At 54.7% G+C, this 26,883-nt stretch overlaps 9 protein-coding genes across 9 annotated transcripts; 5 read left to right on the plus strand and 4 right to left on the minus strand.

Annotated features, from left to right (window-relative positions):
• The first annotated feature begins 14 nt into the window (after positions 1–14).
• On the plus strand, positions 15–645 carry IWZ02DRAFT_35597 (uncharacterized protein). Its single transcript, XM_066764299.1, has 2 exons — positions 15–239; positions 294–645. The coding sequence occupies exons 1-2, from the start codon at positions 42–44 to the stop codon at positions 495–497; spliced, it is 402 nt and encodes a 133-aa protein (XP_066620699.1). The 5' UTR covers positions 15–41; the 3' UTR covers positions 498–645.
• Positions 646–2,366: 1,721 nt separating this feature from the next.
• IWZ02DRAFT_35561 (uncharacterized protein) lies at positions 2,367–6,485 on the plus strand. The gene has a single exon (XM_066764292.1). It carries the CDS (start codon positions 2,556–2,558, stop codon positions 6,144–6,146), a length of 3,591 nt encoding a protein of 1,196 aa, XP_066620700.1. The 5' UTR covers positions 2,367–2,555; the 3' UTR covers positions 6,147–6,485.
• A 233-nt stretch (positions 6,486–6,718) lies between these two features.
• IWZ02DRAFT_456946 (uncharacterized protein) lies at positions 6,719–7,728 on the minus strand. The gene is made up of 2 exons (XM_066767910.1): positions 7,534–7,728; positions 6,719–7,420 (listed from the first exon to the last, which is right to left on the minus strand). Exons 1-2 carry the CDS (start codon positions 7,638–7,640, stop codon positions 6,973–6,975), a joined length of 555 nt encoding a protein of 184 aa, XP_066620701.1. The 5' UTR covers positions 7,641–7,728; the 3' UTR covers positions 6,719–6,972.
• Positions 7,729–7,864: 136 nt separating this feature from the next.
• On the plus strand, positions 7,865–10,008 carry IWZ02DRAFT_456949 (WD40-repeat-containing domain protein). The gene is made up of 3 exons (XM_066767911.1): positions 7,865–8,268; positions 8,423–8,716; positions 8,871–10,008. The coding sequence occupies exons 1-3, from the start codon at positions 8,085–8,087 to the stop codon at positions 9,770–9,772; spliced, it is 1,380 nt and encodes a 459-aa protein (XP_066620702.1). The 5' UTR covers positions 7,865–8,084; the 3' UTR covers positions 9,773–10,008.
• A 3,174-nt stretch (positions 10,009–13,182) lies between these two features.
• IWZ02DRAFT_434911 (uncharacterized protein) lies at positions 13,183–13,934 on the plus strand (the record flags this gene model as incomplete). Its single annotated transcript, XM_066766404.1, has 2 exons — positions 13,183–13,522; positions 13,588–13,934. The coding sequence occupies 2 exons, from the start codon at positions 13,183–13,185 to the stop codon at positions 13,932–13,934; spliced, it is 687 nt and encodes a 228-aa protein (XP_066620703.1).
• A 2,289-nt stretch (positions 13,935–16,223) lies between these two features.
• IWZ02DRAFT_35699 (uncharacterized protein) lies at positions 16,224–17,649 on the minus strand. The gene is made up of 2 exons (XM_066764313.1): positions 16,728–17,649; positions 16,224–16,665 (listed from the first exon to the last, which is right to left on the minus strand). The coding sequence occupies exons 1-2, from the start codon at positions 17,500–17,502 to the stop codon at positions 16,331–16,333; spliced, it is 1,110 nt and encodes a 369-aa protein (XP_066620704.1). The 5' UTR covers positions 17,503–17,649; the 3' UTR covers positions 16,224–16,330.
• Positions 17,650–20,012: 2,363 nt separating this feature from the next.
• Positions 20,013–20,705, minus strand: IWZ02DRAFT_35667 (uncharacterized protein). The gene has a single exon (XM_066764309.1). It carries the CDS (start codon positions 20,559–20,561, stop codon positions 20,115–20,117), a length of 447 nt encoding a protein of 148 aa, XP_066620705.1. The 5' UTR covers positions 20,562–20,705; the 3' UTR covers positions 20,013–20,114.
• IWZ02DRAFT_35666 (ribonuclease H-like domain-containing protein) lies at positions 20,706–23,249 on the minus strand. Its single transcript, XM_066764307.1, has 4 exons — positions 22,727–23,249; positions 22,610–22,667; positions 21,847–22,553; positions 20,706–21,777 (listed from the first exon to the last, which is right to left on the minus strand). Exons 1-4 carry the CDS (start codon positions 22,880–22,882, stop codon positions 20,851–20,853), a joined length of 1,848 nt encoding a protein of 615 aa, XP_066620706.1. The 5' UTR covers positions 22,883–23,249; the 3' UTR covers positions 20,706–20,850.
• A 1,631-nt stretch (positions 23,250–24,880) lies between these two features.
• On the plus strand, positions 24,881–26,616 carry IWZ02DRAFT_470773 (uncharacterized protein; the record flags this gene model as incomplete). Its single annotated transcript, XM_066768819.1, has 2 exons — positions 24,881–25,200; positions 25,254–26,616. 2 exons carry the CDS (start codon positions 24,881–24,883, stop codon positions 26,614–26,616), a joined length of 1,683 nt encoding a protein of 560 aa, XP_066620707.1.
• Between the last annotated feature and the right edge of the window lie 267 nt (positions 26,617–26,883).

The raw sequence follows: 26,883 nt of genomic DNA on the forward strand, positions 1-26,883 counted from the left end.
GTAGCACATCCTTCAAGCAAACAACCCTTTCAAATCCCTGAATGTCACGCTCCGCCGCTCCATTGTTCAATGCATTGATTCGCACACACCACATCACGTCCCGCAAAAAGGTGGCCAACTTGAAAAAGGCTGCCGGCAAGCATGACGTCTATGCGTTGCTGCGAAGCGGCGGCTGCCCAGGCATCATGTATTGCGAAGGGCTGGAAGACGGCGTGAGCAACTGGGTTTCTGCTGTACAGGTACTTCCATTCAGACCTATCAGTGCCTTTCAATTTTGGCTGATGTTGGTACAGAGGCTTCGCTACAAGGACTTCCATCTGGTAACCCGCCCAGGACCAATTCAGCCAGAAAAAGAAGACAAATCGAAACCCGCTCCTCGAAATGTGCCAATAGGCCTCTTCGAAGTGGCCACCGTCAAAGAATTCAGCGACGTCATGGACCAGCGCGGCGTGCTGTTGTGGTGGAAAAAAGGCATGGGATACGTGAAAGAGGATTGATTCAAGATGTTGACCAATGAGATTTTTCAAAATCTACGATTGGACTAGATCTTTCCGACCGTCTTCGCAAATCCATATCCGGCTGTTGAAGCACTCAAAATACTGGCCTAAGAGTGGCGCAAACATCCAAACCACGGACCATATATCAAATCTCTACGCTCTGCGTGGAACAGCCCGCAAATAAGTCGTTCAGAGCTTAGACTGCACTTTTTGCAAATCTTTCGCATCCTTAACGGCCCATTCTCGAACGGTCGCGCATGAAAATGGTCTGCGCAATCTTTGCCACGTAATTGTGATGGCTTGTCATGACGCCCTACATGAGACCCGTGGTCCCAGAGGAGTAGTTGAGCGCTGCCAAGGTGGTACGAGCCGCATCTCCATCGAGATTCCGCCATTGCCAGGAGCCGGCTTCCTGTTCAGAAGGGAGGATCGTCTTCCAATCGGGAATCCGCCTTTCCTGGACAAAAGACGTCGGAGAGGAGGAACATTCGGTTGGTATGTGAGCTCTGCCAAAACGTCTTGTTAGCGGTTGATTAGATATGATTGCAGTGGATTTGAACCGAAAGACCATCTTCAGAGTCTGCTCAAAAAGTCGGCAACAAGTGCCTCTTGCACCATAAGCCAAATTGTTGTGGAAATCGTCTCATCATGTTTCAAGTGGTAGAAAAATCAAACAATACACACATTTACCGGCCACTCCAAATGCCGCACTGCAACCGCTGCACACTCGACCTGCGCCGACTATTCCAGGCACACCAAGCACTCACAATATGCAAGTGATTGGGCGAATATATTAAGATCACATCGCCCTTTTCCACTCCTAACCGTTCTAGGCCAAGGCCAATTCTCCTGACCCATTTCAGCAACTGTGCTGGCGGAAGCGACTTGGTGGTGTTGTCGGCATCAATCCATATCGGCTGGTCGGACGGCTTTTCATCAGGTGGAAAGAGGTACGAAAAAAGATTGCACGAAGGAGTTTCGATCTTGAATTTTGGGCTCGACCAGAATACCGTGGTCCTATGAGCAGGTTCGTCTATATCGGTTTCGCAAAGTCGGTCGTCTTTCCGAAAAGGGAGGGTACACGCTTTCTGTTTCCCAAAAGCGGCTGCATCCTAGCGGCAGCTATCAAGGACTGATCCGGGCGGCGCGCTGGCGGCGCGGGCGGCAGCTGCCTTCAATGGTGGTATCACGGCCGATGTTATTCATTCCCGGAGGTTTGGAGTCGCAGGACGGGACATTAATTCCCAGGCTGGCTTCGACAGTCAATTGGTGACGAGGTGGCTTAATAATATTCACCCAAAAGAAGATTTAAGGGCGTTATCAAGTGTAGGGATCCCTGAAGGCATACGAAATAGGGAGCCAAACAATTGGCTTGGGTCGGTCTCTGGGCTTGTTGGGCGTTGGTTATATCAAGCTTCTTTAAGCCATGAACCATGTTGAAGATCGTCATATGCCCGTCTTGATTGGCGAGGGTCTCTAGGAGGCAATCGACGGTCATAGAAAAGAGATACCGAAACAGATGAAGGCCACCGGCATGTGTCGAGTTTGCAGTAAAGAAATCTAGCATGATGGTCCATTGCTCGCAGCTGGGGTAAGGCATGCGGGGAAGCGCTCAGCAGGGGCCAGCTGAGATGAGGCTGTTGAAATTCCGTGTCTGCCACGCGACGACTGTCGACACGAGGGATTTTCTACCACAGTCAGGTGCTGCACAGTTGAGCAAAGCTGAGAGCCGGGTCATGGATATCCATGGTTGCAATTGAGGGTTGATGGAGAGGACGAGTGACGTCCTGTTTGCCTCAGGCCCAACGCCCGAGCCCGGTCAAGCGCGTTAAGCGCACGGGCCCGCGTGCAACCACTTCCCCGGCCACGGCGCTGAGTTGCTGGCTGGAACTCCACTGGGACCCATCGACCCTGAGCTCACCGCCATGTTGAATCGTCCGTCCGTCTCTCTTTTCTCGCTCAGCGTCCGCGCCGAACCTGCAAACACCATGCTGTCTGCCGCCCAATTGACATGAATACGCCTTGCCAGAGGAGCACTAGGCCCGCGACACATCCATCATGGACGACTGGGGAGATCCATGGGCCGACGCCGTCAACAATCCGAAACACATTGAGCCGCTCGAAAGTGTAGCTACGACAACCCGGAACTCGACCTCCACTTCCACACCTGTGCTCGGCGGGTTCTTTGAGAACGAGTCGGTCTGGGATACCGCAAAGGAGGCTGATGCCTGGGCAAATGCAACGAGAGATGAGCCCCACGCCGCCCACCTGGTAGCCGTCGGGAAGGTTGCAAGTGAAAATGACAAGACAGAGGAGCCAGAAAAGCCGTCCGCCAGCGCTGAGGTTGAAGAATCGGGGACCTTGCAACCGTCCATCTGGGACAAGCCCAAGAATGCACCTGAAGAAATTACCGACACGCCTGCGGAAACGCTGTCGACCGACTTCACACCGCCACGCGAGGCCGAGGGAGAGTCCGGCACCGCCACCCCATCTCCCGCCAAACCCAGCCTGCATGGTGTTGACCCCTCAGATTCCGAGTCAACTGTGAGGCCGGGTTCTGCGGGCACTGCCGCTAGTGAGGCTGTTCCCGGCGACGACGCTCAGCCGAGGCAGTCTCAAGACTTGGAGAGTAGAGCATCGACTCGCCGCTCCGCTTCGCCTTCGGACGATAGCCATGACGAAGAGTCTTCCGAATCGAGAACATCATTCGAGGACGACAATAGAGTCAAGGGTGCGTCTGAGCCTGAGGCACCCAAGAGTGGTCATCCTCGAGAGGACGTAGAAGATCCAAAAGACCAGAAATCTTCAGTTTTGAGCGCGTCGAATCAAGAGGTCGTCGAGGACAACTTAGAGGAAGATGATTTTGGAGACTTTGGTGATTTCGAGGAAGAATTCGAACAAGCTCCCGAAGCGGGCTCGAAAGCTGATGCTTCGCCTGAGAAGACGGTGACTCCACCACCTGCCGCAGCTAAGACTTCATCCGTATCGGACCGTGGCCAGAAACTGTCTCTCAATCCCGATTTGACAGTCATCGATAAACTGTTTCCCGTTCAGGTAAAGGTCGATAAAGGAAAGGAAATTCCCTATGGCCCAATCTCTTCCACTTCTGCGCGTAAATCCTGGTACCGGGTTACTCGGAGAGAGACGCTACGTAAATTCGAGAGCGGCAACGATGGAAATAGCTACGTCCGCGTTGGTTGGCAAGAATCAGGCACTAGATCTGAGGTTACCAAAATCGTTGCGAGATGGACCACAGAGGACCGCATCAACGGACGGACATTGCTTGGTGGAAAGCCGGGCGCTGTCTTTGGCTGGGACTATCCCGTCTCGCCGGCTTCCACCATCCTGTCACACAAGAGGAACGCTTCGGCTTCGACTCCAAAGATGACTTCCTTTGATGCTGAAGTCAAACAACGTCCACAATCCTTCCAAGTCCCTCCAACGAGCCAGCCATTCAACCCAAGCGCCTTGTCTGGTGCAGCCTTTGGTTGGAACTCATCACAGACAAGCCTGTCTGCTCCACCGTCAAAGACCAGTTTTGAGCAACAAGGGAAACCGGAATCGCTGGAACAGAAAGATGACTTCAATGGTGTCCTCAATTGGGCTTCTGCCGATACTGCTTTGTCTGCTCCGCCTCACAAGCCTAGCTTTGAAAAGGAAATGGAGGACGACTCTTCTTTGATTGGAGGTTCTGCAACATCTGGATGGAACGCTCTCAGCTCGTCGCCTCCAGCCTCATTCTCAAAGCCCAGCTTTGAAAGCAAGAACTCGCATGAGGCTTCAGCTTCGGAAGCAGATGCGGGCAGCTCCATGAACTGGGGTCCAACCAAATCTGCCACTCTGCCGCCCGCCCCTATTGAGAAGAAAGAGGAAAGTAAGCCGGCCGCAAAGCGCAAGAGTCCCTTTGGTTGGAAACTTCCTCAGCGTACCTCTTCTGCTCCGCCTCCAAAAGCCGCCGCCACACCCCAACAAGAGACCCCTGAAAACCCTTGGGCATCCTCACCACCCTCTCCTCGGCCTGAAGCAAAGCCTGTTGCTGAACCTGCGCCAGTCCCTGATTTTACTCAAATGAAGAAAAAGGGAAAAAGGCTCAGCTCGTTGGCTCAGGGCAACGCATCCATCCTTTTGTCGCCAAGCCCGTCCGAGCCGCCTGCAACTCCCAAGCCCCAGCGGCCTGGTCATTTTAGGAGGATATCGCTTGGTTTCCTGCCCAAGTCGAAAAGGGAGACTGCGCACAAAAGGTCGGTGTCGAGCGCTGCAGTTCCGACAGTTTCACGCGTCCAAACCGAGCCGGCTCGAACAGGCTCGGCTATGGATAATCCGTGGGACGCTACAGTGTCTCAGGACTGGCGTGATGAAACCGCACCAGATCCCGAGCCTGAGGCTGAAAATCCATGGACTCAAGCACCTACTGTGGAGAAGACCATGGCAACCAATCCGTGGACTGAGCATACGCCTTGGGCTTCTTTGGAAGATCTTTCCAAGACGGAACAGAATGAAAAGCCATCGATGCAGAAGCCAGATCTTTCCATCAATGTTGACGAACCAGCGGAGCCGGAATACGATGACTGGGTCAACTCTCCCGTCTCGTCGCCAGGCTTGAAAGGTCCTGACGAAGATCCGTGGAGAGATTCGACACAGAAGCAAGAGCCCGACTCGATTCTACCACGGGACTCGACCATTTCCCAGCCGACTACCACCGCTCCACCCAAGCCGAATACTGAGCTGCCACGAATCGACACGGCGATAGGAAATGGTGGCAATGAAGATGATGACTGGGGCGACATGGAATCGGCATCAGTCATGTCGCCGTCTCTCGCGATTCCTGAGCCATCTTCCAACCCATGGCAGCCCACTCGCAACATACCCCCTCTCAGCATGGCCCCAACGCCGCAGCCCCGCCGCTCTCAGCCTGTCAGTCCGCTGGTCCCGGAATCTATCAGGACTGCTACTGTCTCGTCGCCGGTGGGTACGAAAGGGTCATCATGGTTTTCCAAGACCGCCACAAGCTCTTCGTCCTCCCCCCTCCCGCAACCGCCTTCAGCTCTTCCTCTCAGTCCGCTGAATCCACTCAAATCATCTTCGACGCCCACGGAGTCGGCAGAGCTATCCATCCCCAAGCCCTCTCCAACCCAACCCCGCATCTATCCTCAATCCGCGACAACGGCCGCGCCGACCGACGACCCTTGGGCCAGCGCCGACTTTTCCATCTTTGACAAGCCGTCCGCGGTCAGCACCTCACCAAAGGGCGCCGCCGCACACGCGCGCACAGCATCGACCCCTCAGCCACCCAAACCCATCACCTTCGACGCCATCCTGCAGCCCTCCAAAACGCGCACGTCGCCCGACGCGCACGCCACGACCTTTGACCAGATCCTGGCGCCGTCGTCGGAGGCGCTCGAGCTCGACGAGGCCGAGCGGCAGAGGGCTCGCAAGTCGGCGTTTGGCGCGCAGCCGCGGCCGCTCGAGGAGTACGAGGAGTTCGACGCGCCGTCCATACCGCCGCCGCCGATGGAGCCGCTGGCTGCCCTCGACATTGGATGGGGCGGCGACGAGTGGCGGGGCGAGAGCGAGGAGGGCGATTTTGGCGATGCCGTCGTCCGCCGCTTTGTGGGCGGTTTGCCTGATTATGGGTACATGCTGAGGTGAGAGCTTCGGCGTCTTTACCGTCAACGCCGTCATCTGGCGCGGAGTGTGAGGTGGTGAGTCTGTACAGCACACGCATCGCACACATTGTGTGGCATGCATGGCATCAAGTCCACGCTCGGACAAAAAGCACACAACGCACTCAGCATGTCTACCACCCTGTTTTCCCCGTCTTCCCTGTTTCAAAACGAGTACATGTAGAATATGTAGCGCACGCATGCTGTCGGGTGTCCCTTTTTCTCTTGTACAATCACGTCGGACATGGGTCTTGGCGTTTGTTGGATCATTGTTTTGTTTCCTCCCTTTTCTCTTACTCTTTTTTTTTTCTCATGTTTCTTTGCATGTTCTTTCGCTCGTTTGTATAGATGTGTGCATGGATCATGGATCATGACTTGATTGGTCGTCGTATATAGCTGAGTATATATTGGTCGGGGGTGGGTGGACTGTATATAGCTTGTCATAGCAAGTCAGTCAGTTGGTACATAGAGGGCTGCTGTATAAACAACACTTGGACGATTGGTTGGTTGGTTGGTTTGAGTGTATAGGAATTGAATGGTCATGTTTTTCTTCCCTGCTTTTGCTCGTCAGGGTACGGCATCTCGTAGTAGCTGAAGGGCTAGTGCCTCGTTGTCGATGGAGTGCGGTAAATCCTTGAAGAAATTGAAGCCTTGATGAAAATCGAATGCTACCCCTCCGCCCAAATCCCAAAGTTCTGTCCGACGGCCGTCTCACCGCCAGTATCGACGCTGCTCCTCCCTCTCAACCCTGTACAATTCGTCCCGTTATGTTCCCTCTTCTTCCATCATCTCAATTCCCTCCCATCACCAGCTCAAAAAGTGCCATAGCAAGCCAAACCCACAGCGGATGCCACACTCAAACCCACAACCGTCCAACCCGTCTGAATAACCTGCTTGTTCTTGAAGCCCAGACCAAAATCCCAGACCAAATGCCTGACGCCATTCAAGCTGTGATAGGCAAAGGGGAAAGCAATGGTGCTCTTGACGAGCAGCTTAGCGAGGACGGGCCAGGCGGCGACGGCGGCGGCGACGCTCTGGCTCTCGAGGTGCCAGCCCGTCAGCGGCGCGGCAACGTACGCGGCCACGTACAGGTAGAGTCCGCCCGACAGCGCCACGCCCGTGATGCGGTTCAGGCCCGACCCGAGCCAGGTGATTTGCGGGCGGTAGATGGCGAGGTGCGGGGCGACGGGGCGGTTGAGACGCTGCTTTTCGAGGATCTTGCGGCCTTCGGGCTCGCTCATGGTGTTGGTGGCGACGGGTCTGGGGGAGGGAGGGAGGGAGGTTAGTTGGTCTTGTCGGCGCTAGCTGGCATTGCTGGTATTTGGTTGCGGTGCGAGAGGAGAGGAGAGGGAGGGGTCTGCCGGCCGTCGTACCTCGATTGCATCAGAGCCCTGCTGCTGGCTGGGGTGAACTTGTTGGCGGCGGCGCCGGGCGCGGCGGCGCGGCGCAGAGACTGGTGGAAGGCGCGTTGGGCAAGCATTGTGGTGGTGCGGGCTTGCGTGCGTGGTGGAGACGAGAGGCAGCGGTGCAGACAATGGAAAGGTTCACGATGGAGGAGCAGCGAGCGTCGATGATGGATGGACCTGAGCCCGGACTGGGAACCTCGGGACAGCGACCAATCAGCGGCGCTGCTTATGCCGCTGGCGGAAAAAGGTCGGCGCTCGGCTGCTGCTGCGGGTGAAAAACCTCAACTCCATTTCTGCGCTTCTTCCTCTCTAGGGACCTGGCAACCACCGGTGCGAGAATGTCTCGACGAGTATCGAGTGGTGGTCTGCAGGGCTGGCGTCATGTCGGCTTCACCGCAGACTGTAAAGGTCCCTAGAGGGACACACCCGTCGTTAATCGCGCATTTTAATCCCGTCAATGATTCGGTGCGTTTCATATCAGGGTGACATGTACACTTCTTCAGTTCTGTGCTTGTGAGATGAGACCATCCGTGACTCTGAGAGCATCGTTTCGGGCCTGTCGGAGAACAAGAGATACGGAGATGGGACGATGCTCGCTGCTCTGGTGCGGCCTCAATCTTGAATTCCGTCCTCTCCGTCGCCCACACTACTCGTTGAGAAACACCCTGGATGGACACGATATATTGCAGTCAGACCTGATATGTACGTATCAACGTGACACCAGTTGAAGCAATTCTGTCTGCATCGCGGCGTTGGCCCCTGAAAATTTTGATTCGCAACATCAACCGCAGAACCCAACTTCCCATCATGTACAAAACACGACTCCATCCATATACCCCTGACACAATGCGGACAGCAAAACTCCTGGCAACGGACGACCTTGGCCTGCCACCAGACTCGTACATCTACGCCCTCCGCCCCGTCGGCAGCGCGGCTCTAGCGGTGCTGTCGTCAGACAACTCAATCCGAACCTTTGACCGAAGCTCGCTCAAGCTCCTCCCCGACGGCCTGATTCAAAATGCCCACGACAGCGTCACCTGTCTTGAGAATTGGGACGACGAGGGCAATGTCCTGGCTACGAGCGGCCGTGATGGCGTGGTGAGGTTTTGGGACCGCCGGACGCGCAAGGCTGTCATGCAGTTTGAGAATCGTATGTGGATTTCTTGTCATATTCTCAAGAAACGAGGAAAAGCTCTACTTCGAAATGTTTGGCGCTTTTGGCTCAACGTCTTTCTTGTCTTTTTCTCTCCAAGATCATCAACGTCCAAATCTCTGCCGCATCAAACCCTACTCACGCTGCCCAGCGAAACCACATCCTCTCTCCGCTCTCACAACACAAGCTGCCGCCTCTCTCCTCATCGCCGGCGCGGAGCTGCAAAAGGACCCGCCCGGCGACGCGCCCATCCACGCCTGGGACACGCGATCACCGGCCGCGCCGCGCCTGTCGCTGCTCGAATCGCACACCGACACCATCACCGAGCTGGCCCTGCACCCGGAGCAACCGTCGACGCTGCTCAGCGCCAGCACCGATGGCCTCGTCAGCATCTTCGACCTGCGCCAGAGCGACGAGGACGACGCCCTGCGCGCCGTGCTGAACCACCGCAGCGCCGTGCACCACGCCGGATGGCTGGGGGCCTCCACCACGGCTACCTCTAGCAGTGGCAGCAGTGCCAGCCGTGATGTCTGGGTCTTTGGCACGGATGAGACGCTGGGCTTCTACCGCGTCGACGACTACGATGACGCCGACGCCTCGCAAAATGCGACGACTGCCGCTCAGAGCGCCGCCGATGAAATCAAGCCCATTTCCATCGGCGACGTGCGCGAGAAATTGGGCTGCGAGTACGTCGTCAACGTATATCGCTCGCTGTCCAGCGGCACACTTGTCGTCGCGGCTGGCAACACGACGTCCCAACACCTCGACCTGCTTCCTCTCCAATCGCCTGCCGCCACCGACGATTCACCGCTAGCTTATTCGTGCGCAACAACTAATCCGCGCGCGTTGCGGCTGCCGGGTGCTCATGGGGATGAGATTGTACGTGATGTGTGGGTTGATGAGAGTAGCGGGACGTTATATTCGTGCGGTGAGGATGGCAAGGTGAGAGCGTGGGATGCGAGCGAGGGGGAAGATGTTGGTGATGCAAAGGAAGAGCGCAAAAAAGAAAAGAAGAGAAATAAGAAGGCAAGGGAAAGGTATAGGCCGTATTGAGCACATGTACAAGGATGGGACGGGAGACAAAATATCAAGAGAATGGAATTGCAGAACATGTCAGAGCAATTCCCGCAATCACCGTGCAGTTGTCATGGCGATTTGGAGTCGCGCTCTTCATCATCGACAATTAGCATTTCTGACCACTGATTTCCAGCAACATGCTTCAAGCTCTTCCTCTGCCGCATGTCTGTAGCTCGTCACCAATCTCGCCCGCAGGAAGCCAATGACAAAGCAAAGTTTATATTCTGATGACGTCGAGCGATGCGTATGACTCGACGATCCTCCGGTCTGAAAACTGAGTTGAGCTCACGAAGTCTGCTTTTCACGTTCTCCAAACGCCACACTAGGCCACAAGTCTGCTGACAGCAAAGGATCCCAAGATACGACTCGCCTGTTTTCTTTCTACATGCTCACGCGTGCTCCCCCCCCCCCCCCAACAACCTCTGATAAGGAAGGCTCCTAGAATGGAGCCTGAAGCAAAATTCTCAGTGTTACTTTGCTCTAGGACACACCCGTACCCCTCTACTGGCCACGGACCGTTGAGCCAACACAACGCCAATCATCATACCAGAGCGATATTGCTTTTGAACTAACGCAAATCAAGAACGCAGTCTCCTGCATCGCTGGATTACAACAAGGCGAACGACCATTCATAAGTTGAGATGGAGGAGCTTACGCAGCCCAAGCCTCAAGACCAATCGTATTGATTCCCCTTGTTTCCGTGAGACTCCTTGCCGTTGACGAGGAACTTTAGGGTAGAACTCTATTGTCAACCTTCACTCATCAAACGTATGGTTTTATACTTCAAGTGCGCTGGTAACCGGATGCGCATGATCATCACAAGATGCACATGTCTCCCGGGCCTGCCGAACAACGGCTTCCTGCTAAGCCTGCCTGTGGCACGAGGAGTGTCAATACGTCGGCAGGTCTAAAGCGCCTTCGGTAATCAAAGTCTTTGCCAAAAATCCTTCCACCGCTTAGAGTGGTTGTAGAAAGAAATGAGACGTCTTCTAGGGAGCGGTCATCCACTGACACAGCCGCTCCGAGGGAGGAGTCGTCTGCTGTCTTCTGCCATCACAGGTGGGGACGTCTTGGAAGCAGTCATCCGCGGTCATAGCTACGCGTAGGGAGCAGTTGTCTGCTGACATGACTGCGCTTGGCAAGCTCGTGTGCACAACTGTAGCCAGGACTCCGGAGTATTTTTTCTCTTTCTGCGCCCACTCTAAGCCATTCTTCTGTCGACGCCGGAAACAACTAACAAAGTTGGACGTCTCTTGTCTTCACAGCTTCATGCCAATCGTCCTTGGCAGCCCCGAATGCCAGTGCCCACTGCCTTCTCACCAATCCATCGCAATCTTTCCCATTCCGATCGCCGAGAAAAAGCATGCAATTTGTGTGTGAGGCAAAAACGTCACAAGCGAAAAGACTTCTCGTGTGCTTAGAGTTCCTCATCTAGGAAGGCGACTAGGTTTCGGCACTTGTAAAACCGATTTTGATGCTAATGATGAGTCTAAGTGTCTGAAAGCCGGACGGACTTCATTTACGTTGGCAGACTGCGGCTGTCGCATTCAGGTGGGTTATCTCAGGCCGGTGTTCAGCGTCAATAACTTTTGGAGAAAAACCGAGAGCGGAACAATTTTGACGACTGGACTGGTAACTTGGCTGGAAGAAAAAGAAAAAAGGAAAATTTGCACAACTACAACTCTAAGCCTCTGAACTCCGGCTTGAGAGTATCTCTATCATCGATATAAAGTTTAGTCCTTTAACAGGACTAACACATGACGCTTTCTGTTGTTTAACATTAATACCGCTTAACCTTAAGATGCTACTCCCGCCTCCCCTCTTCTGGATCACGTTAAATCGCGTAGCGGCTACGGTACAAATAAGCGTAAGGTGTAGCTTCCCCCCACTTAGAAGATGCCACTGTGATCCCTAGAAAGACTCGCGATAGGGGATCAGATAACTTACACTTATGCCCTAGAGTTCACTACTACCTCCGCTCTACACTAAGAAAGAAGTAAATCGCTCTTAAAAGCCTCATAAATAGTAATTTTTAGCATTTCGCCTAATAGAAGGACGCTATAGATGCACACTAACAGGCTTTATTATGGACAATCATTTGTATAAACAATCAACTTCACTCCTCCACTGCAAGATCTGCTAGATTCTAGTAACCATCTATGCGCGCTGAAACTCGTCGTTCATGGCGGTGGCGCTGTAGATCTAACTACGGTTTTCCGCGCCCATTTTTCCTACCTCCTGCCACAATTCGCAATTTCAGCGTCCAGCTACAATCAAGCTTCAAACTCCTCTCGGAGAGAATGTATAAATTTACTGCACTTCTCCTGCAGATAGTGGTTGACGAACAACAAGACGCTTCCGCGCGTGTCAAGCGTCACGTAGGGCGGGGAGCTCGGCCGATCGAGCTCGAGCCGGTGGAGCCGACTGCTAAGAAAGGTAAATCGGAATGTTTAATTTGAACATTGCTTAGTTATAAACGCAAAGAACGTCGTAAGTAGAGGTCGGTTCCCTCCGGTTACTACCGGCCGGCTAGATTCGTCCCCGGCTAGAGAACGGTAGTGGTTAACGTTATAATAAAGCTCAAGAGGTAATTATTACGATATAAATCTTTTCTAATCTCTTAGATTGAAACCTCTTGCCGAATTTAGTAAAATCTAGATATCTTTATTAGAGTAAAAGAATACCTTAGTTTTATATTTATACTTAACTCTACACCGTTACTAAGGATCTTCGAGTATTCCTCTAAGGACCTAAGCATATTTTTAATGAATAATCTTATAGTATTAGGTAAAGCTTTTTACTTCATAAGCTGTTATGATACGAAGCGTAAGACTAACTAATCCGCGGTGTGCTTACGCTTCATACTAAAGCGATAAAGGGGGAGAAGAGATACGGAGCATAGAAAGCTAAGGCATTCTCCTAATATTATCTTTAAACTCGTCTCGGGCTTTAACGGGTACAGCCTTCAGCATTTACTAACAGTATCTACTAGAAGAGCTGCAGCTTTCTTACGTTCGTATCATTCGCTTCGCGCACTTTTCCGCTCGACTCATTTCGAATTACCTCCATTCTATCCACGCTAGAAAAAGCCATCGCACTTTATCTTCATAAAAGCCAAGTTATTACTACGGTAATCCATGGTCTTCGTCTTCTAAACCCTTAGAATCCATGAGGTCGACACTCAGAGACTATTCTTAGACGAAGGCCTTCGTTTTGATTTGAATTTCGAAGTCAAAGATGGTGAAGAGAAGATTCATTGTTCTTAAATTAGCTGAGAAGCAAAACGAACATTTAGTTTCGGTAAATGAAATACCTTAAACGCGCGGCAACTATAAAGTGATCTCTGTTCTCGTCAAGTTCTTAACTGGCGAGCCTTTGAATCTAAAATGACTATTCCTCAGATATTCTTGGTCGTTGTCTTCCTTGCCTACTATGTTGGTGCCAGTCCGTTTCCTAAGCCTCAAGGTTGTGGGTCGAGTTCTTTGACCTGCTGCACTCGTCGAGGCGCTCCGAATAGCCGCTGTGAAGACGCACTCTCATCTTCATACACATCTCACTCTGACAATTTTCAACCTATCGATGTGTTTGGGTCGACTATCCGACCCTTCCTAGTTACTGTTTCCATGAATCCGCCGGGAGGACAAACTCATTCGGTTGCATTAATACAGTTCTCGGTGGATGTTGCAGTCAGCCAGTTCACAATGACTAGCTATCATGACCTTAATGGTCAGTTCCCCTTGACCGCAAATCGTGTATATTGGAGAAGTAGCTAAAGCCTATGGTCCTCGCAGGTCCCCTAGCAGCCATCCGGGAATTACGGGCCAGAGATCCACGCGTCCGAGGCGTGCGCGTAAGATACGCCTTATTCCACACCCCGTCAATCGACCCTCGCGTCTGGTTTGTCGTGCCCCCCGTCTTTCGCGACACAACAACGCGCACGGAACATGTCTACCGCGAAATACAAATATTTACCGATCACAATGTTTTGGATCATAGGCTGGCCTATTACAACAGTGAAGACACGCGTAGTCTGAACACTCTCTATCGAATTTACTATCGCACTGATCCGATAGACGAGAATGGGAATGTGATTACAGGCGATCCTCCACCACCACAACCTCCACCACCTCCACCCTGAGGACAAACTCGAGAAGGCTATTTGGATGGTACGGGCCAGCTGATGCTGACTCCGATGGATGTGAAGGTCCCGATCGACTTGCAAGGCCATGGGTACATGAGTGTTTTAAATCTGAATGAGATGAGATATTTTTAACTCCACGATAATCTACTTCTTTACTTGAGCCCCTCTTGAGGGATGGTTGACAGTATTTGAAAGACATTGAATCATTTCCCAGTCCGATCAATGACGACAACCCAGCCAACAACTTATTAAAAATTTGGGAGCTGCATGCGCCAGAACAACGGATGCTGGCGGGCGGGCGATGTGATCTTCCTCATTTACATCTTCGCAGCTTGGTTCTTTGAAAGAGGTCAGCGGTCCACACGACAGACTCTCATGCTTTATAACTCACATGCAACTGCCATCTCGGTCTTGCGACAGGAGGTGTGAAACCCATCCTAAGGACTGGGGTTTTGAACACCATTCACAATCTTTGATTGTTGAAAGACAGGCACCCGACCAAGAACAACATACTGGCTGTCTTGCCGAAAATTTGTGAGAAAGCTTTCAACTTGCGCTCCGGTGGCCGCCAGACATCAGTTCGACTGTGAGTCTCTCCTCCCTTTTCGTCTCTCCGTATCTCCACCGTTATCATGCAACGTTGACCTCCACCTGGAAAAACCCGTCCTCAGCGACAACAATCAAGAACACTGTCCACGAATGAAAACACCAGCCCGTGGGCGGCCAAGCACATGACACACCCTCGCTCTCCACGCGTCAAGCATCACCGACCGCCAAACATCTGTGCCGCCGAGATGCAAACCGGCACACGAAACGTCTTCACCTCGACACCACTCCCAGCCTTTCCGCTTCCGACGGCAAGCGGGCAGAGGGAGCAGATTGCCAGATCTACTGGCGTCCTGATGAACCGGACAGCTACTACTACCACTTTGCGCGCTTGTCGCTGCGAGGTGTAGATTCAAACGACTTTTCTGTTCCTTCCTCGTCGTGCCTCACAGGTGACAAGTGTTCGGGCCTGCGGTTGTAGAGGTATAGAAATCACCTCAAAATCTCTCTTCAACAACACTCACCAGTCTCGCAGACGCCGAAAGAACCATCAAGAACGAATGTGACGCTGGTGGCTGCGCCGCTACAACAAGCTCAACTAAACCAATTTGCGCCTCAGTCGCCCCAGAGTATCGACTCGATATCGAGTCTTGAAGCCACCAAGATCCAGTTTTACACTCTTTCTGCGTCGCGCTCTTCGCCGCGGCTAGGCAGCTCGGAGTGTTTCCAGTGGTGGAGCGGCGAGAGTGGCGTTTCCTAGCGATTTTGTACACCGTCACTGTAAAACGACAATGCCACTGGCTCCTGTGTTGGCTGTCAAGATGCCGTAGTTTTGCTTAGCAATCAGGAACAGAGGTATGGATCAGCCAGAGATTGGTTGCACTTGGATTCTCGGGCGCCGCCATGGCCCTTGGCTCAAAGCAATCAGGGGAGACGTGGGCGAGGAGCAGCCATCAACAGCAGCAGCAACAGCAGTAGCAAAAGCGGCAGTGCCAGCAGCATCCACAACCACAACCACCGCTCCAATTACAACCCCCACCAGTCACACCCCCACTCTATCACAAGCCTCACAAGCCTGACAGCACACCGCCGCCCCTGCACCGTCCCATGCGACGCGCAATGAGGTCGTCGCCCACATGCCCACACACCTGTGCACAGCCCCATCCGTCCGTCTGACAGTCTCGTCTAAGTATTTCTACCATCACCAAAAGTCCCCCAGCTGTCTGTCTATCTGCCAAACCCAAACAAAAACACAGCTGCAGGCTTGGTTGCAGCGGGAGAAAGGATTCGTCCTCACGTTTGCGAACTGTCTGTGTGGTGGGGAGGGGGGGGATTTCGTACACGACCAACGCTTGATTTTTTCCTTGTGTTGGTTTGTCTTTTTGGGAGGGTTGCTGGGATGTGGCGGGCGCAGGGAGGCTTCAAATGTCATTATTATCTAGCAATGCTGTTTAAGTACGCTGATACATTATGGATATATGAGGGGGGTAGCAGAGCAATCGAATATTTCCAGGCACCATCAGCACGCCCACCCCCCCCCCCCCCCCCACTCCTGTATTACCATGCGGTCATCTCAGTCGGTCAGCCAGTCTCTAGAAAATCCATCACTGCACTTATTTTCTCCTCCCTTTAACCTTTCTCTTCAAACGGGTTCTCTGTTTTTACTCTACTTCTTCTCGTCCAGCCAATCCGTATTCCCATACGACCCCTTGCCGCCCGCCGTCGACATGTTCAGGCGCTCGAGGACGTACTCGCCGGCGCGGATGGGCGGGTACTTTGCCAGGTTCGAGGGCGTTACGCACGAGGGGAGAGTCTAGGAAAGCACAACCACATCAGCCATCCATGCACTATCCATCACTCACCACTCCCCCCAACCCCCAACTCACAAGCCAGGTAGAAGGCAAAAAGGGGTAATTGGGACGAAAGCAAAGGAGAAAAAATAAACTCACCTCAACCACCTCATCATAGTTGATGCTGAAGAAGAGCGGGACGCTGTAGCGCGCCTCGCCCGTGCGGTTAACGACGCGGTGCACGGTGCTCTTATATAGATCGTTTGTCCAGCGCATGAGGAAGTCAGCGATGTTGACGATGAGGCCGCCGTCGACGCGCTCGACGGGCGTCCACTGTCCGGCCGGCGATAGCACTTCGAGGCCTGGCGTTCCTGAGGGGAGGAGGATCGTGACTGCCAGCCACATTTCCATATCAGTTGATGTTGGCTGTGTAGGTGAGAATGCGCCAACTTACAGCACTCATAGTCCGAATGCGCGCCCAGACCTATATCCTGCTTGCTCTGCTCCTGCTCCGGCTTGCCGGGGGGATAATACAGCAGCCTTGCAATGCCACCCGGATGCGTCATGCTCTTATCAAACCAGCCCTCACCCAGACCCAACGCCAGCCCAAAAAGGCCCATGAGGTGTCTCGCCAGGCCCATCGCCTCACCATAATACTCCTTGACGCCATCAAAGAAGCCAGGCAGATCCTCCTCACTGGGCCACAAATTGCCCGTGCCATCGTCGTAGCGCTGGCCGTCCAGCTCGACGTACCCGCCGTCGTACGTGTCGGCGAACGACGCCGGCCGCAGCCGCTCCTCGTAGCCCCAGTTGAAGCCCTCCTTCGTCTCCGCGCTGCCGTCGATGCTCGTGTACGCCGCCGGCTCGTACCCGCGGTGCAGCGCGCTGTGCCGCATGTGCAGCGCCTGCTTGCGGGCGGGTGGCAGCTCGTGGAAGAAGCGCTGCGCCTGCCGCAGCACCCCGCGCGTCACGTCGGCCGGGATGCCGTGGTTCGTGATGGTGAAGAAGCCCGATGTCGTGCACGCTTCGTGGATCTGGCGCGCCACTTCTGCCCGCGCGGCTGCGCTCCCGCTGAAGCTGGGTCCCAGGTCGATTGTGGGGATCGTGAAGGGCTGGGCGGGTGTGGAGGAGGGAGGTGCTAGTCGCGATTGCAGGTAGGCCTTTGCGCCGGCGCGTGCGGCGTCGGAGGTTGTCTGGTCGAATTGCGGAGGGGCGACTGAGGCGGCCATGGCTAGTTGTCTCGTTTCTTCTTCTTCTTCTCCTTCTTCTTCTTCGTCTCTAGGGCGCTTTTTGTCGGAGAATTTTGGAGAGTGTCTGGTGTTGATCAACACAATTGCATGGCGGCCAAAGTGGGGCACCGCATCGCGGGGCAGATAAGATGGAAACGATAGCTTATCAACGGGAAAATCGCGCCTTCTGATTCGTGACCAACGCTGATGAGCGTTGAACGCCTATAGCGAAGGTCGAAGCATAGATGGAACAGGACAGAGATTTGTCCATGTTGTTGCTCGAGTTTGGACGAGAACTAGTTAGAACGCCTAAGGCTGAAGAAGTAGAGAGCATGCAAGTGTTTGCACACGGAGAAAAATGGAGTAAACTCTAGCAGGAAAGTATCGTAAGCAGTCAACCGATGCTTGTTCCACAATGTCTGGCATCAAGCCTCGTACTGTTTGAACGTATAAGGAACCTACTGAACGTACGAGTCGAGGCCATTGAGGCAAAGAAACAAGTCAGTGAAGAAGAGCCCCTTCGTCGTGTGCTGTCCATCCAAACTTGGCTTTCTGGAAGACCAGCGCTCCCTGGACCCTCGGGTTAAGAAGACTCATGTCGTCCATTCTCAAACCACAGTCCTGAGAACCCATACGCTGAAAGAGAGAGAAACCCCAACAAAGCAAATGCAGTGACAAGTTTCGCAACACGTTGAGACGAGATGGACACCCTCGCGCATGCACCTTCCCCGCCTGTCAGGAGGGAAAAAAAAAAAATAAAAAATAAAAAAAACCTCTTCAAACAACGAGGACGCTACAGCTTGGCCACCATCACGAGCCAAAAGCAACGGCGACGAAGTCAAAACACGCTCAGCTGCCGCCTGACATCATGATGGCTGCGAGCAGACCGGTAGCAGGGAGTCCCAGCGCTCCCGCCGTTCGCCAAGAGGCCTTCCGCCGCCAAGCACCAGAGGTCGAGCAAGACGACAGGCTGGATGAGGCACAAGAGACAAACTGCCCCAGCGGCCGAGCAATCAGAGCGCGCGGATGCGCCTCGTGGGCCGCGAGTGTTTGGAAAGGGAGCTAAGCTCAGTTGAGCCGTTCCGTCTGGGGTTGCGTGTGTGAATATGGTGTGCTGCTGCAACGGGCAGGCCGTCTTCGTTTGTCGACTGCTTGAGTCGCCATGCAGGGCTACTCCTGCTCGACTCAAACGTGGAGAGGGCAAGCGCGCTTCTGGCTCGAGAAGAAAAGAAGAGTGTTGCAAGCATCTGCCCACAGCCAGCCCCCGTTGGCGCGTCCCGTCGCGCTGTCAGGGAAAAAGCATGCGCGCTTGCTAGCCGCTGATAGCACATTGAAGCTCCACCGCCTCGAAAGCAATTTCGAGACAACGGCCTACAGCAGCGCGCCAAGTGCTTATTGTAGGTTTTGATAGTGCGTCTACTTGTATAACGTTCCGTGGTGGAATAGGAATGGTCCCAAAGGCAAAGTACAGTGTAGACCACTCTTCGGGAAACTTTTGGCGCAACCGCCCCCGTCTAGCACAAGCTTTCCAAACTGTCGGAAGGCGCTTCAGCATTTAGGTTGGTCCACGGTGCGCGCAGGCACATGGAAAGGTTGTTGAAAACGGTGGCACTCCCAAAGACCCTGCTAGAAAAGAGTATGCAGCAGTCGACAAGGGGTGGTTGCGCGTAGCCAAACGAGTCGTTGAGCAGGTTCCCCGCAAGGACGAGTGGGTCGATTGGTCCATTTCCATGGTCTTGGCCAATAATTCATGGCGAAGAAGCTTTGATCTTACGCTTAAGAAGTGTTATCCGTCTCTTGATGGTAGTGAGCCGCTGCCGAAACGTCTGCATCCGCCTCTCCGCTACCTTGATCTTGTCTTGCGTGTCTTGAATCATCTCAAACACACGTGACCGGCTGGACACGATCCTCTCATTGAAGCCCACGGCTCTGCGCATCAGAGGGCAGACGAGGCGCCGCGGGAACAGCTCCAAGCTCTCACACACCTGCTTCTTGATCTTGGCCTTTTCGAGGTCGATCTCGCGAATGAAGTCCTCGGATTCCCGCTGATATGTCATCCATCCCTGCACGGCTGTCGCCTCTTTCTTGATGGCGTCTTCATATTTCAACTGGGCTTCTAGCTTGGATTGCAACTGTCGCCGCAGCTCTTTGATCTGGTGCTCCTGGCGTGCGCGAGTTCGTCGTCCTTCGGTGCTACCCCGCTTGGCGGCGGCTTTCGCGGAGCGACCCATCAGACCCCGGTCTAGGTATCGTGTCGGGGCGTTGATCCCTCAGATTCCTGGATCGACGCCTCTTGGGAATTCGATGTTGCCTTGCCCCGATATCAGACGGATGGAGATGCGCTGCCCGTCTCGTTCGGCATCAGATGGACGTGTCTGTGATGACGGGGGCCGCCGGCGTTTGGTTCCGAGCGTGAGCTGCCGGATAATCTGTTTTGCCGCACGAGCTGAACGGCAAGCGATGCGTGGACCGGGGTTCTGGACTCGGCTTGCGAACATCACAATGTCATTCAAGGGGACCATTCTTTGCGCTTGAAATAATGGATTCCTGAGCTGGACAATCTACTACATTCTTGTCATGAGTGATCTACAACGCGCGTTTATGTGATTCTCTCAATTTTGGTCTCGCGTTAGTGAATAGGAATAAGGAAATAAATAGAAACAACAGAGTAAGCAGCATCCAAGGCAAGGGAATGAGGGGGGAGAAAGAGAAAGAAAAAAAAGAAAAAAAAGAAAAAGAGAAAAGAGAAAAGATACCCATCCGTCCGTCCATCCCATCCACCCATCCCTCGCATGGCCAATCCACCGCCCACCAGCACCTTCATCACACCCAGCGCCCCCAAAATTTCCCATCCGCCCATAACCCCCGCTAACGCTATGCCGCAAGTTTTGGGAAAAGACATCCGAGAAGAGACCTAGCCAGAGAGAAATCCGCAGAAAACAGTTTGACCACAAAGTGGAAAGAGCAAGGCCCACGGCATTGAACCGTGGTAGAAGCCTGAAAAGCGAGTACCGCAAAAAAGACGGCAATGACGGCTGCACTTGAGACGCCATGCACATATGACCTGTCCCCGCTTCGTGTCCGCCGTCCGTACTTTTGTTCTCAATGAAGCTTCCCGAAACACCATACCGAGATTCTCATCTCGTTCTATGCCTTGTGCCAACCTGCCGCCATGCTCCCTGCACACAACCGAGTGCCGATTCCGAACTGCCAGGACGATCCGCATAAATTGAAAAACAACATGCCCATCCCGCGCCGTCGCTAGTCGTTGCTGCCGCCCGAATAATAAAAGGTTTTCAATCCGATGTGCGAGAAAGGAACGCAACGACTTCCCCCACCATGTCATGCTCAAGCGGGGGACTTGTTGGCGGCGTTGCCGACGTTGCGCCGGGCATCATCGCCCACTGAAAGCTGTCCAAAGCTAGGAGTGAGGAAGGAGAAGGGGTCGCTGGATCCGTCTGGCATGCCGCCGTTGGAAAAGCCGGCACCCGCCGACGCAGGGGCTTGGCCAGCAGAGGAAAAGGCGGCCTCGGCAGCACGGCTGTCAAAGGGAGAAGCGTGCATTCCACCGTTGGGGGCGTACTGACCGCCCATGGGCGGGTAAGGACTCGCGGCACCGATGCCCGAAGGGAGAGCGTAGGTCGATGGAGGGCCGCCAAACTGCTGTCCGGGGAAGCCAGCGCCAGAGCCAAATCCACCGGCGGCTCCGAAGGGACCGCCGCCAGGGGTCCCAGCCATTGAAGGCGGACCCATGCCGTAGCTCGACGGCGTGTCCATGGGCGAAGGGAACGCAGTGTCAGCGACAACTGCCGCACCGGCACGGCTGGCGCCGCAGCGGAGGCAGCTCACATTCTTGGCAAAGTTGTGGTAGCCGCATCCATCAGAGCCGCACTTCCAGTCGCCGGCCCTGAATGGGACGATGCCGCCGCTGTTGCCGCCGCGCATGTGGCCGGGCATGCCGTGGCCGTGGCCGTGGCCCATGTGGTGCGGAGGGCCCATCATGCCGGGGTGGCCGTAGCCGTAAGGGTAGCCCATGGGGTCACCGGCGGGGCCAGACATGGCTGGGAACGAGCAGCGGAAACACGCAGTGCGGCGCTGAAAGTTGGAGAATCCGCAAGACGGGCAGGTCCAGTCGCCAGGGCGAGGGCGGTTCTTGCTCGGAGGGAAGGGAGTCAAAATTTCGGCCGCACGGTCGAGGACACGGCTGCTAGAGGGAGACACTTCAATGGCCTTTTCGTTCAATGCACGACCGTTCATGCAAAGGCTCTCGGCGGCCTGGTTTGAATTAGCATCCTCTCAGGTACCGCTGTGATTTTGTTGCTTTTGGTTGGCCGAGGAACCTACCTCTTCGTGAGAAGAAAAGATGGCAAAGCCAGTGCCGGTGGGCTTGTGCTGGTCGGGAGTGCGAAGCGTCCAAAAGGCAATGGGACGTCCACCAAACTGGGTAAACCAGCTCTCGAGTTCCGACTGCGTCGTGTCGTGGGGAAGTCCACTCATGTGAAGAACTTTGCTGCGCTCCGATAAAAAGGCACGAACGTCGGCCCTGGCGTCCATGGGGCGGGTCAAAACGTCGGGGTGCTCGTGAGGCGGCTGGGACTTGCGGATCAGACCACGCAGAACTCGGGCAAGGGTCACGGCCTCCTCCATTGCACGCCTGGGCGACGCAGGAGCCAAGGCCTGCAGGTGGAAGGGCAAGTTGTGCTTGATGGGGGCCGAAGATTGCACAGGTTCAACCTCGAGGGCAGCACAAATGTTGGACAGGGCGCTTGAGCCAAAGGGAAGAGACTCGGGGTGGTGAGCCTGCCAGCGCTGGTATTCGGTGCGGAGATCAAAGGTTCTCGAGTGCTGTAGGTACGGAGGGAGAACCACTGCCTTGTCCCGAGCTTCACGGGGAAGCTGCACACGCAAGTCCCACGAGTCGAGTGTGACAAAGGCAAATTCGAGGTTCTTGGACAGGAGATGCTCGTTGGCAAACTGGTCGAAGCGGTTGATCGCATCACGGAAAGAGCCGGCGTTGCGGACGTGCTCCCAGGTCAAGGTGGTGAGAGAAGCTATGGGGAACACCGAATCAGCTACTGGAGGGTTCAATTGAGGCAGCAGGACTTACTGCAAAGCGGCGTGATGGGCGTGTTGACGGGTTTGACGAGGACGCTCTCGCGGTGAAGCTGTCCATGGGCAGTCAGCAAAAATTTGCCAATGGCAATGGGGGCTGGACAATTGGCACCTCTTCGCAGGTTTTGGCATCGAGCAGAATCCAGCCAATCTCAATGACCTCGGCCGAGTCCTTTGTAACGTAGACGCCATGCTCGTCACACGTGGTTCCTACGTGAATGACGAGGTAGCGGTCCAGGTTGCTCCCCTGGGGCGGATTGGCGGCCATGGTGTGATGGTCTGAGGGGAGCGAAGAGGGAGAGAAAGAGGTGGTGGATTGCAATAGACGCACGAAGCGAGCAGGGACTGGCGGTCGGCGAGAGATGGCGGGTTGCGGCGGAAAGGAGTCAAAAATGACGGTAGCGGGACCCGAGAGAGCTTCGACCGCAAGGATGCCGACGGGCGGAGGAGCTCTGGCGAGGTGCAGCAGCGGACGGGAGCAGCCAGCAGGTGTCGACGTAGGTGGCTACCTATGTAGAGCTAGGAGGTAGCTACAGCACACGCACAGGTGGTGGGTCGGTCGGCGAGATGATGTGGGATGGGAGGAGGTGGATGTAGTCAGTCGTCTGAACCTAAGCCTGCGCCTGAGGTGAAGGGCCTTGAAGGACCACGCACCGCACTCGCCTAAGGTAAGGTAAGGTAAGGTAGCTGTGCCGGCGCCGAAGAGACAACGGCGCGCTAAGAAAGGAGACGGGGAGTATTCCTTGACGGCGGGCTTAGGGCACAGGATGCTTTTTTGCTGAGCCTACGGTAGAAGATTTCAACTCGAGACGTCCAACCGATGCGCTGCTGCGGCAGACGGCATGCCGTGGGGTGAAGGAGTGGATTTCGCTGCTTGTACCCACCTGCTCGCCTCTGCCTCTGGTCTGGTCTGACTGCCCGCTCAACACCTCACCTCAGTCCACGAACACCATGGTCCTCGTCTCGTGTACGTGTACGTACAGTACCTGAGCTTTCAAGAGTCATGTCATGGGCTCACGTCGCTCTGCGCATCGCGGCTCGCCGGCATGTACCTAAGCCTGAAACATGGCTTCTCATTCGCACGACGAGCCCGCGTGGCTGCAAAGGACAACGTCCTGTACCTGGGTCATCCATGGATGGTTCCTTGAGCGCTGCTTTGATTCAAGAGCCATGTCAAGACGCCAACGCCATAGGTAGTATGTATGTATTATTGTCTTGTCTTCGGCTGCTGTTTGCCATGAACCGTTCGCCTGGTGTTTGCCAGCTTGATACTGCCGTGCGCACACGTGTCGACACCCCAAGGTTAAAGTACCTACGGGTTACATACATACATATATACATACATACATACATACATAGGCAGGAAGAGCACTGTCCGCGCGCGCGCCTGTGACGACAAGATTCACCTCTTCCTTTCCGTCCAGTCCCTCTCGTTACCTCTCCACGACCCTCGGGCCGGGCGGCAATCCCAAGCCCGTGCTCGGTTGGCTCTGTAAACGCCCTCACTGCCATCCATGATCATGATATACGCGCCAGGACAGCTAAGAATAGGCTTGCCGCAGGATGCCTACACAACTTGACCCTGAATCTTGTCGTTTGGTTGCGGGCGTCGTTGGCTCTCAGCCAGCAGGATCTGGCCTGGCAAACGACTCGCGACTACGCCCGTTCAAGACAAACGAATGGCGTCAACAGCTGGACGAGTTTGGTTGCAAAGGGGAAGGCGACGCGCTGTGATCGACGCTTAATATGCGGCGCAGGGGATGCTCTGCGCTTCACGTTGGATATGAAAGCCGCTGCCCTTGCACCTGCGCGAATGTTTCATTCGGAACTCTAAACCTTCATCAAAAAATAATACCCTCTGCCACTCTCAAGCCTGCATCTTGCTGTATCGTCTGCGTCTGCCCGGGCCACGCATACTGTACGCAATTTACGACATCTCCACGGCGCTGTTACAAACCACCGTCTCCTCCTCCTCCTCCTCCTCCTTCTGCTGCTGCTGCCGTCGCCGCCGTGCGCGCCCGCGCCGAACAGCCGAAGACCCCCAAAGCCCTGCCATGGACCATCGCCACGGCTCTTACAATGGACAGCGAAGGCACGTCTCCAGTCAAGTCACATTCCTCAGAAGCTCTATCCACACTGCGCCTGCAGCCCCCCCCCGCCAGCCCTGCCGCGCCCCCTCCCCCGATCGCAGATATAGTACCCCTACCAGGTATCTTCGTGGTGCTGAGGTTGACCCTGCTTTCCCAACAGCTTTATCCGCCGCGCCATGGGCTTCTTCAAACACTTTCGGCACCGAAACGCCCCCAAGGACAATCCCAAATCCAGACAGGCCAGTGTCGCCAAGTACGGCCACGCTGCTTACTATGCCGCGCCCCCCAATCCCAGCGGGCGTGACTTCACCGAGGCACTTCCAGACAAGGTGCTGAACCTCATCTTCTCCTACGTCTGCCCCCACGCCAATGATGACTCCTACGAGACGAGCGAGCACTCCATGGTCGGAGATGGCTGTATGTTGTGTGATTTGCGCGACCTAGCCCATTGTGCTCAGGTGCGCCGCCGCTGGAATGCCGTCGCTCAGGACCTGCTGTGAGTCCAAGCTACCCACGTCCACAACAGCCAGAGCTAATTTGTCTGTGCAGCTACAGAAGCGTCCGCATTGACGCCGTCCACTACTGCGAGCTCGAGGAAATCCTTACCGAGAAGCGCAAGCGGAGATCGCGTCACGAGCCCACAGATATTCCCACGCTGCGTCTCACTCTGTTTGCTAGGACAGTCCGTGAAAACCAACACCTTGCCAACTCCGTCTTGCTCTTGAAAGTGCCCTACATGACCAGGGAAACCTCCAAAGCCGACCTCGCACGAACCATTTCAGTCCTCCCAAATCTACGCTACGTCGACCTTCCAGACGGCTTCTACGCTGGCGATGCGTCCAGTCTTGCGCTGCGGCAAGAGCTGCAGGCCAGGTGCCCCCAGATTCGGAAGATGAGGTACGACTCGGGAAGCGAACATCTCTTCGAGCTTCTGTTTCAAGGAGTGTGGCAAAGATTGGAGGTGTTGGAGATTTCAAGACTGAGGATCGAGCCAGTCACGCTACGGAAGATCATCTCGTGCTTGCCGGAGCTCCAGGAACTTGACATTTCGGACACCCCCTGGCTTGGCGATGCCATATTCGAGGAAGCCTCGGTCGTTGCGCCCTTCCCCGCGGTCGAGCATCTCAAATTCCGTGAAATGCCCACCATCACTGCCGCCGGTCTGCGAAACTATCTGTCTCGCTTCGACACGTCGGCGAAGCTGAAGACTCTGACGCTGGACAACACTGGGGTTCTTGTTGCCGAACTTCATTCCGTCATTTCAGCTGCGCCTGCTCTTAGCGAACTCAGGATCTTGTCCGCCGTGACAGCTCCGCTACCAATGGAAGCTCGCCCCCCGCTCCGCTCGGCCGCTCTGCGTACCCTCAACTTCGAAATTACTTCTGCTCCCAATGCTCTTCAGGGCCTTCAACCACCTCATTCGTCTTACTATGCCTACTTGATTACTTCTCTTCTCACGCACTCCCTTCCAGGTCTTCAGGAGCTCTACGTTCGTGACCCTGATTTTGTCGAGACGCTGACCCTTGCACCTCCCATGCCGTCCTTTGCTCAGGATGGCCGGGGCGCAGGCCCAAGGAGTCTTACCCAGCCATTGGACATTTATACCAAAGGTCTCGACGAGCTCGACTGGATCTTCACCTCGTTTGAGCCTGCCGAGGAACCTGGCAACAGGGGCAGTTTCAGCATGGGTCGGCCTCTCTCAGCTTATGAGGCTTCGAGAGGCCTTGGACCACAGTGGGGTGGTGACTCGCGAAAGAGTGTGGTGGTTGGTAATGGGTTCGGTGGATTCCTTGCCGTCCCTGCTGATATTCCTGATCGGCCAAAGAGTGCAGGCAGCTGGACTCGGGGCCATGCTCATACGAGCAGTCAGGGAAGTTTCAAGCGTGGCAGCAGGGCTGACTTGTGGCGATAATTTCTGCTCGGGCATCCTCTTCTCTGTTCGCTTCCAGAATTTGCATTTTGCATTTTGCATTTTGACGCGGCAGCATGTTATCGGCATATGGAGGGGGTTTTTTTTTCCTTCTTTTTTTTAATTCCTTTTTCTTCTTTTTTGCATCTTCACTCGGCGCTGGTAGCTAGGGTTGGATCGCATCTGGCAAAATGGTGGCAGGGCACAAGTGGCGTCGGATGGAATACCCAGGAGCAAGACGCATTATTATCGAACTTGACTTCATGGCGA

This window comes from Phyllosticta citriasiana (genome assembly GCF_038021145.1).
Source record: "Phyllosticta citriasiana strain CBS 120426 chromosome Unknown IWZ02scaffold_10, whole genome shotgun sequence".
NCBI lineage: Eukaryota > Fungi > Ascomycota > Dothideomycetes > Botryosphaeriales > Phyllostictaceae > Phyllosticta > Phyllosticta citriasiana.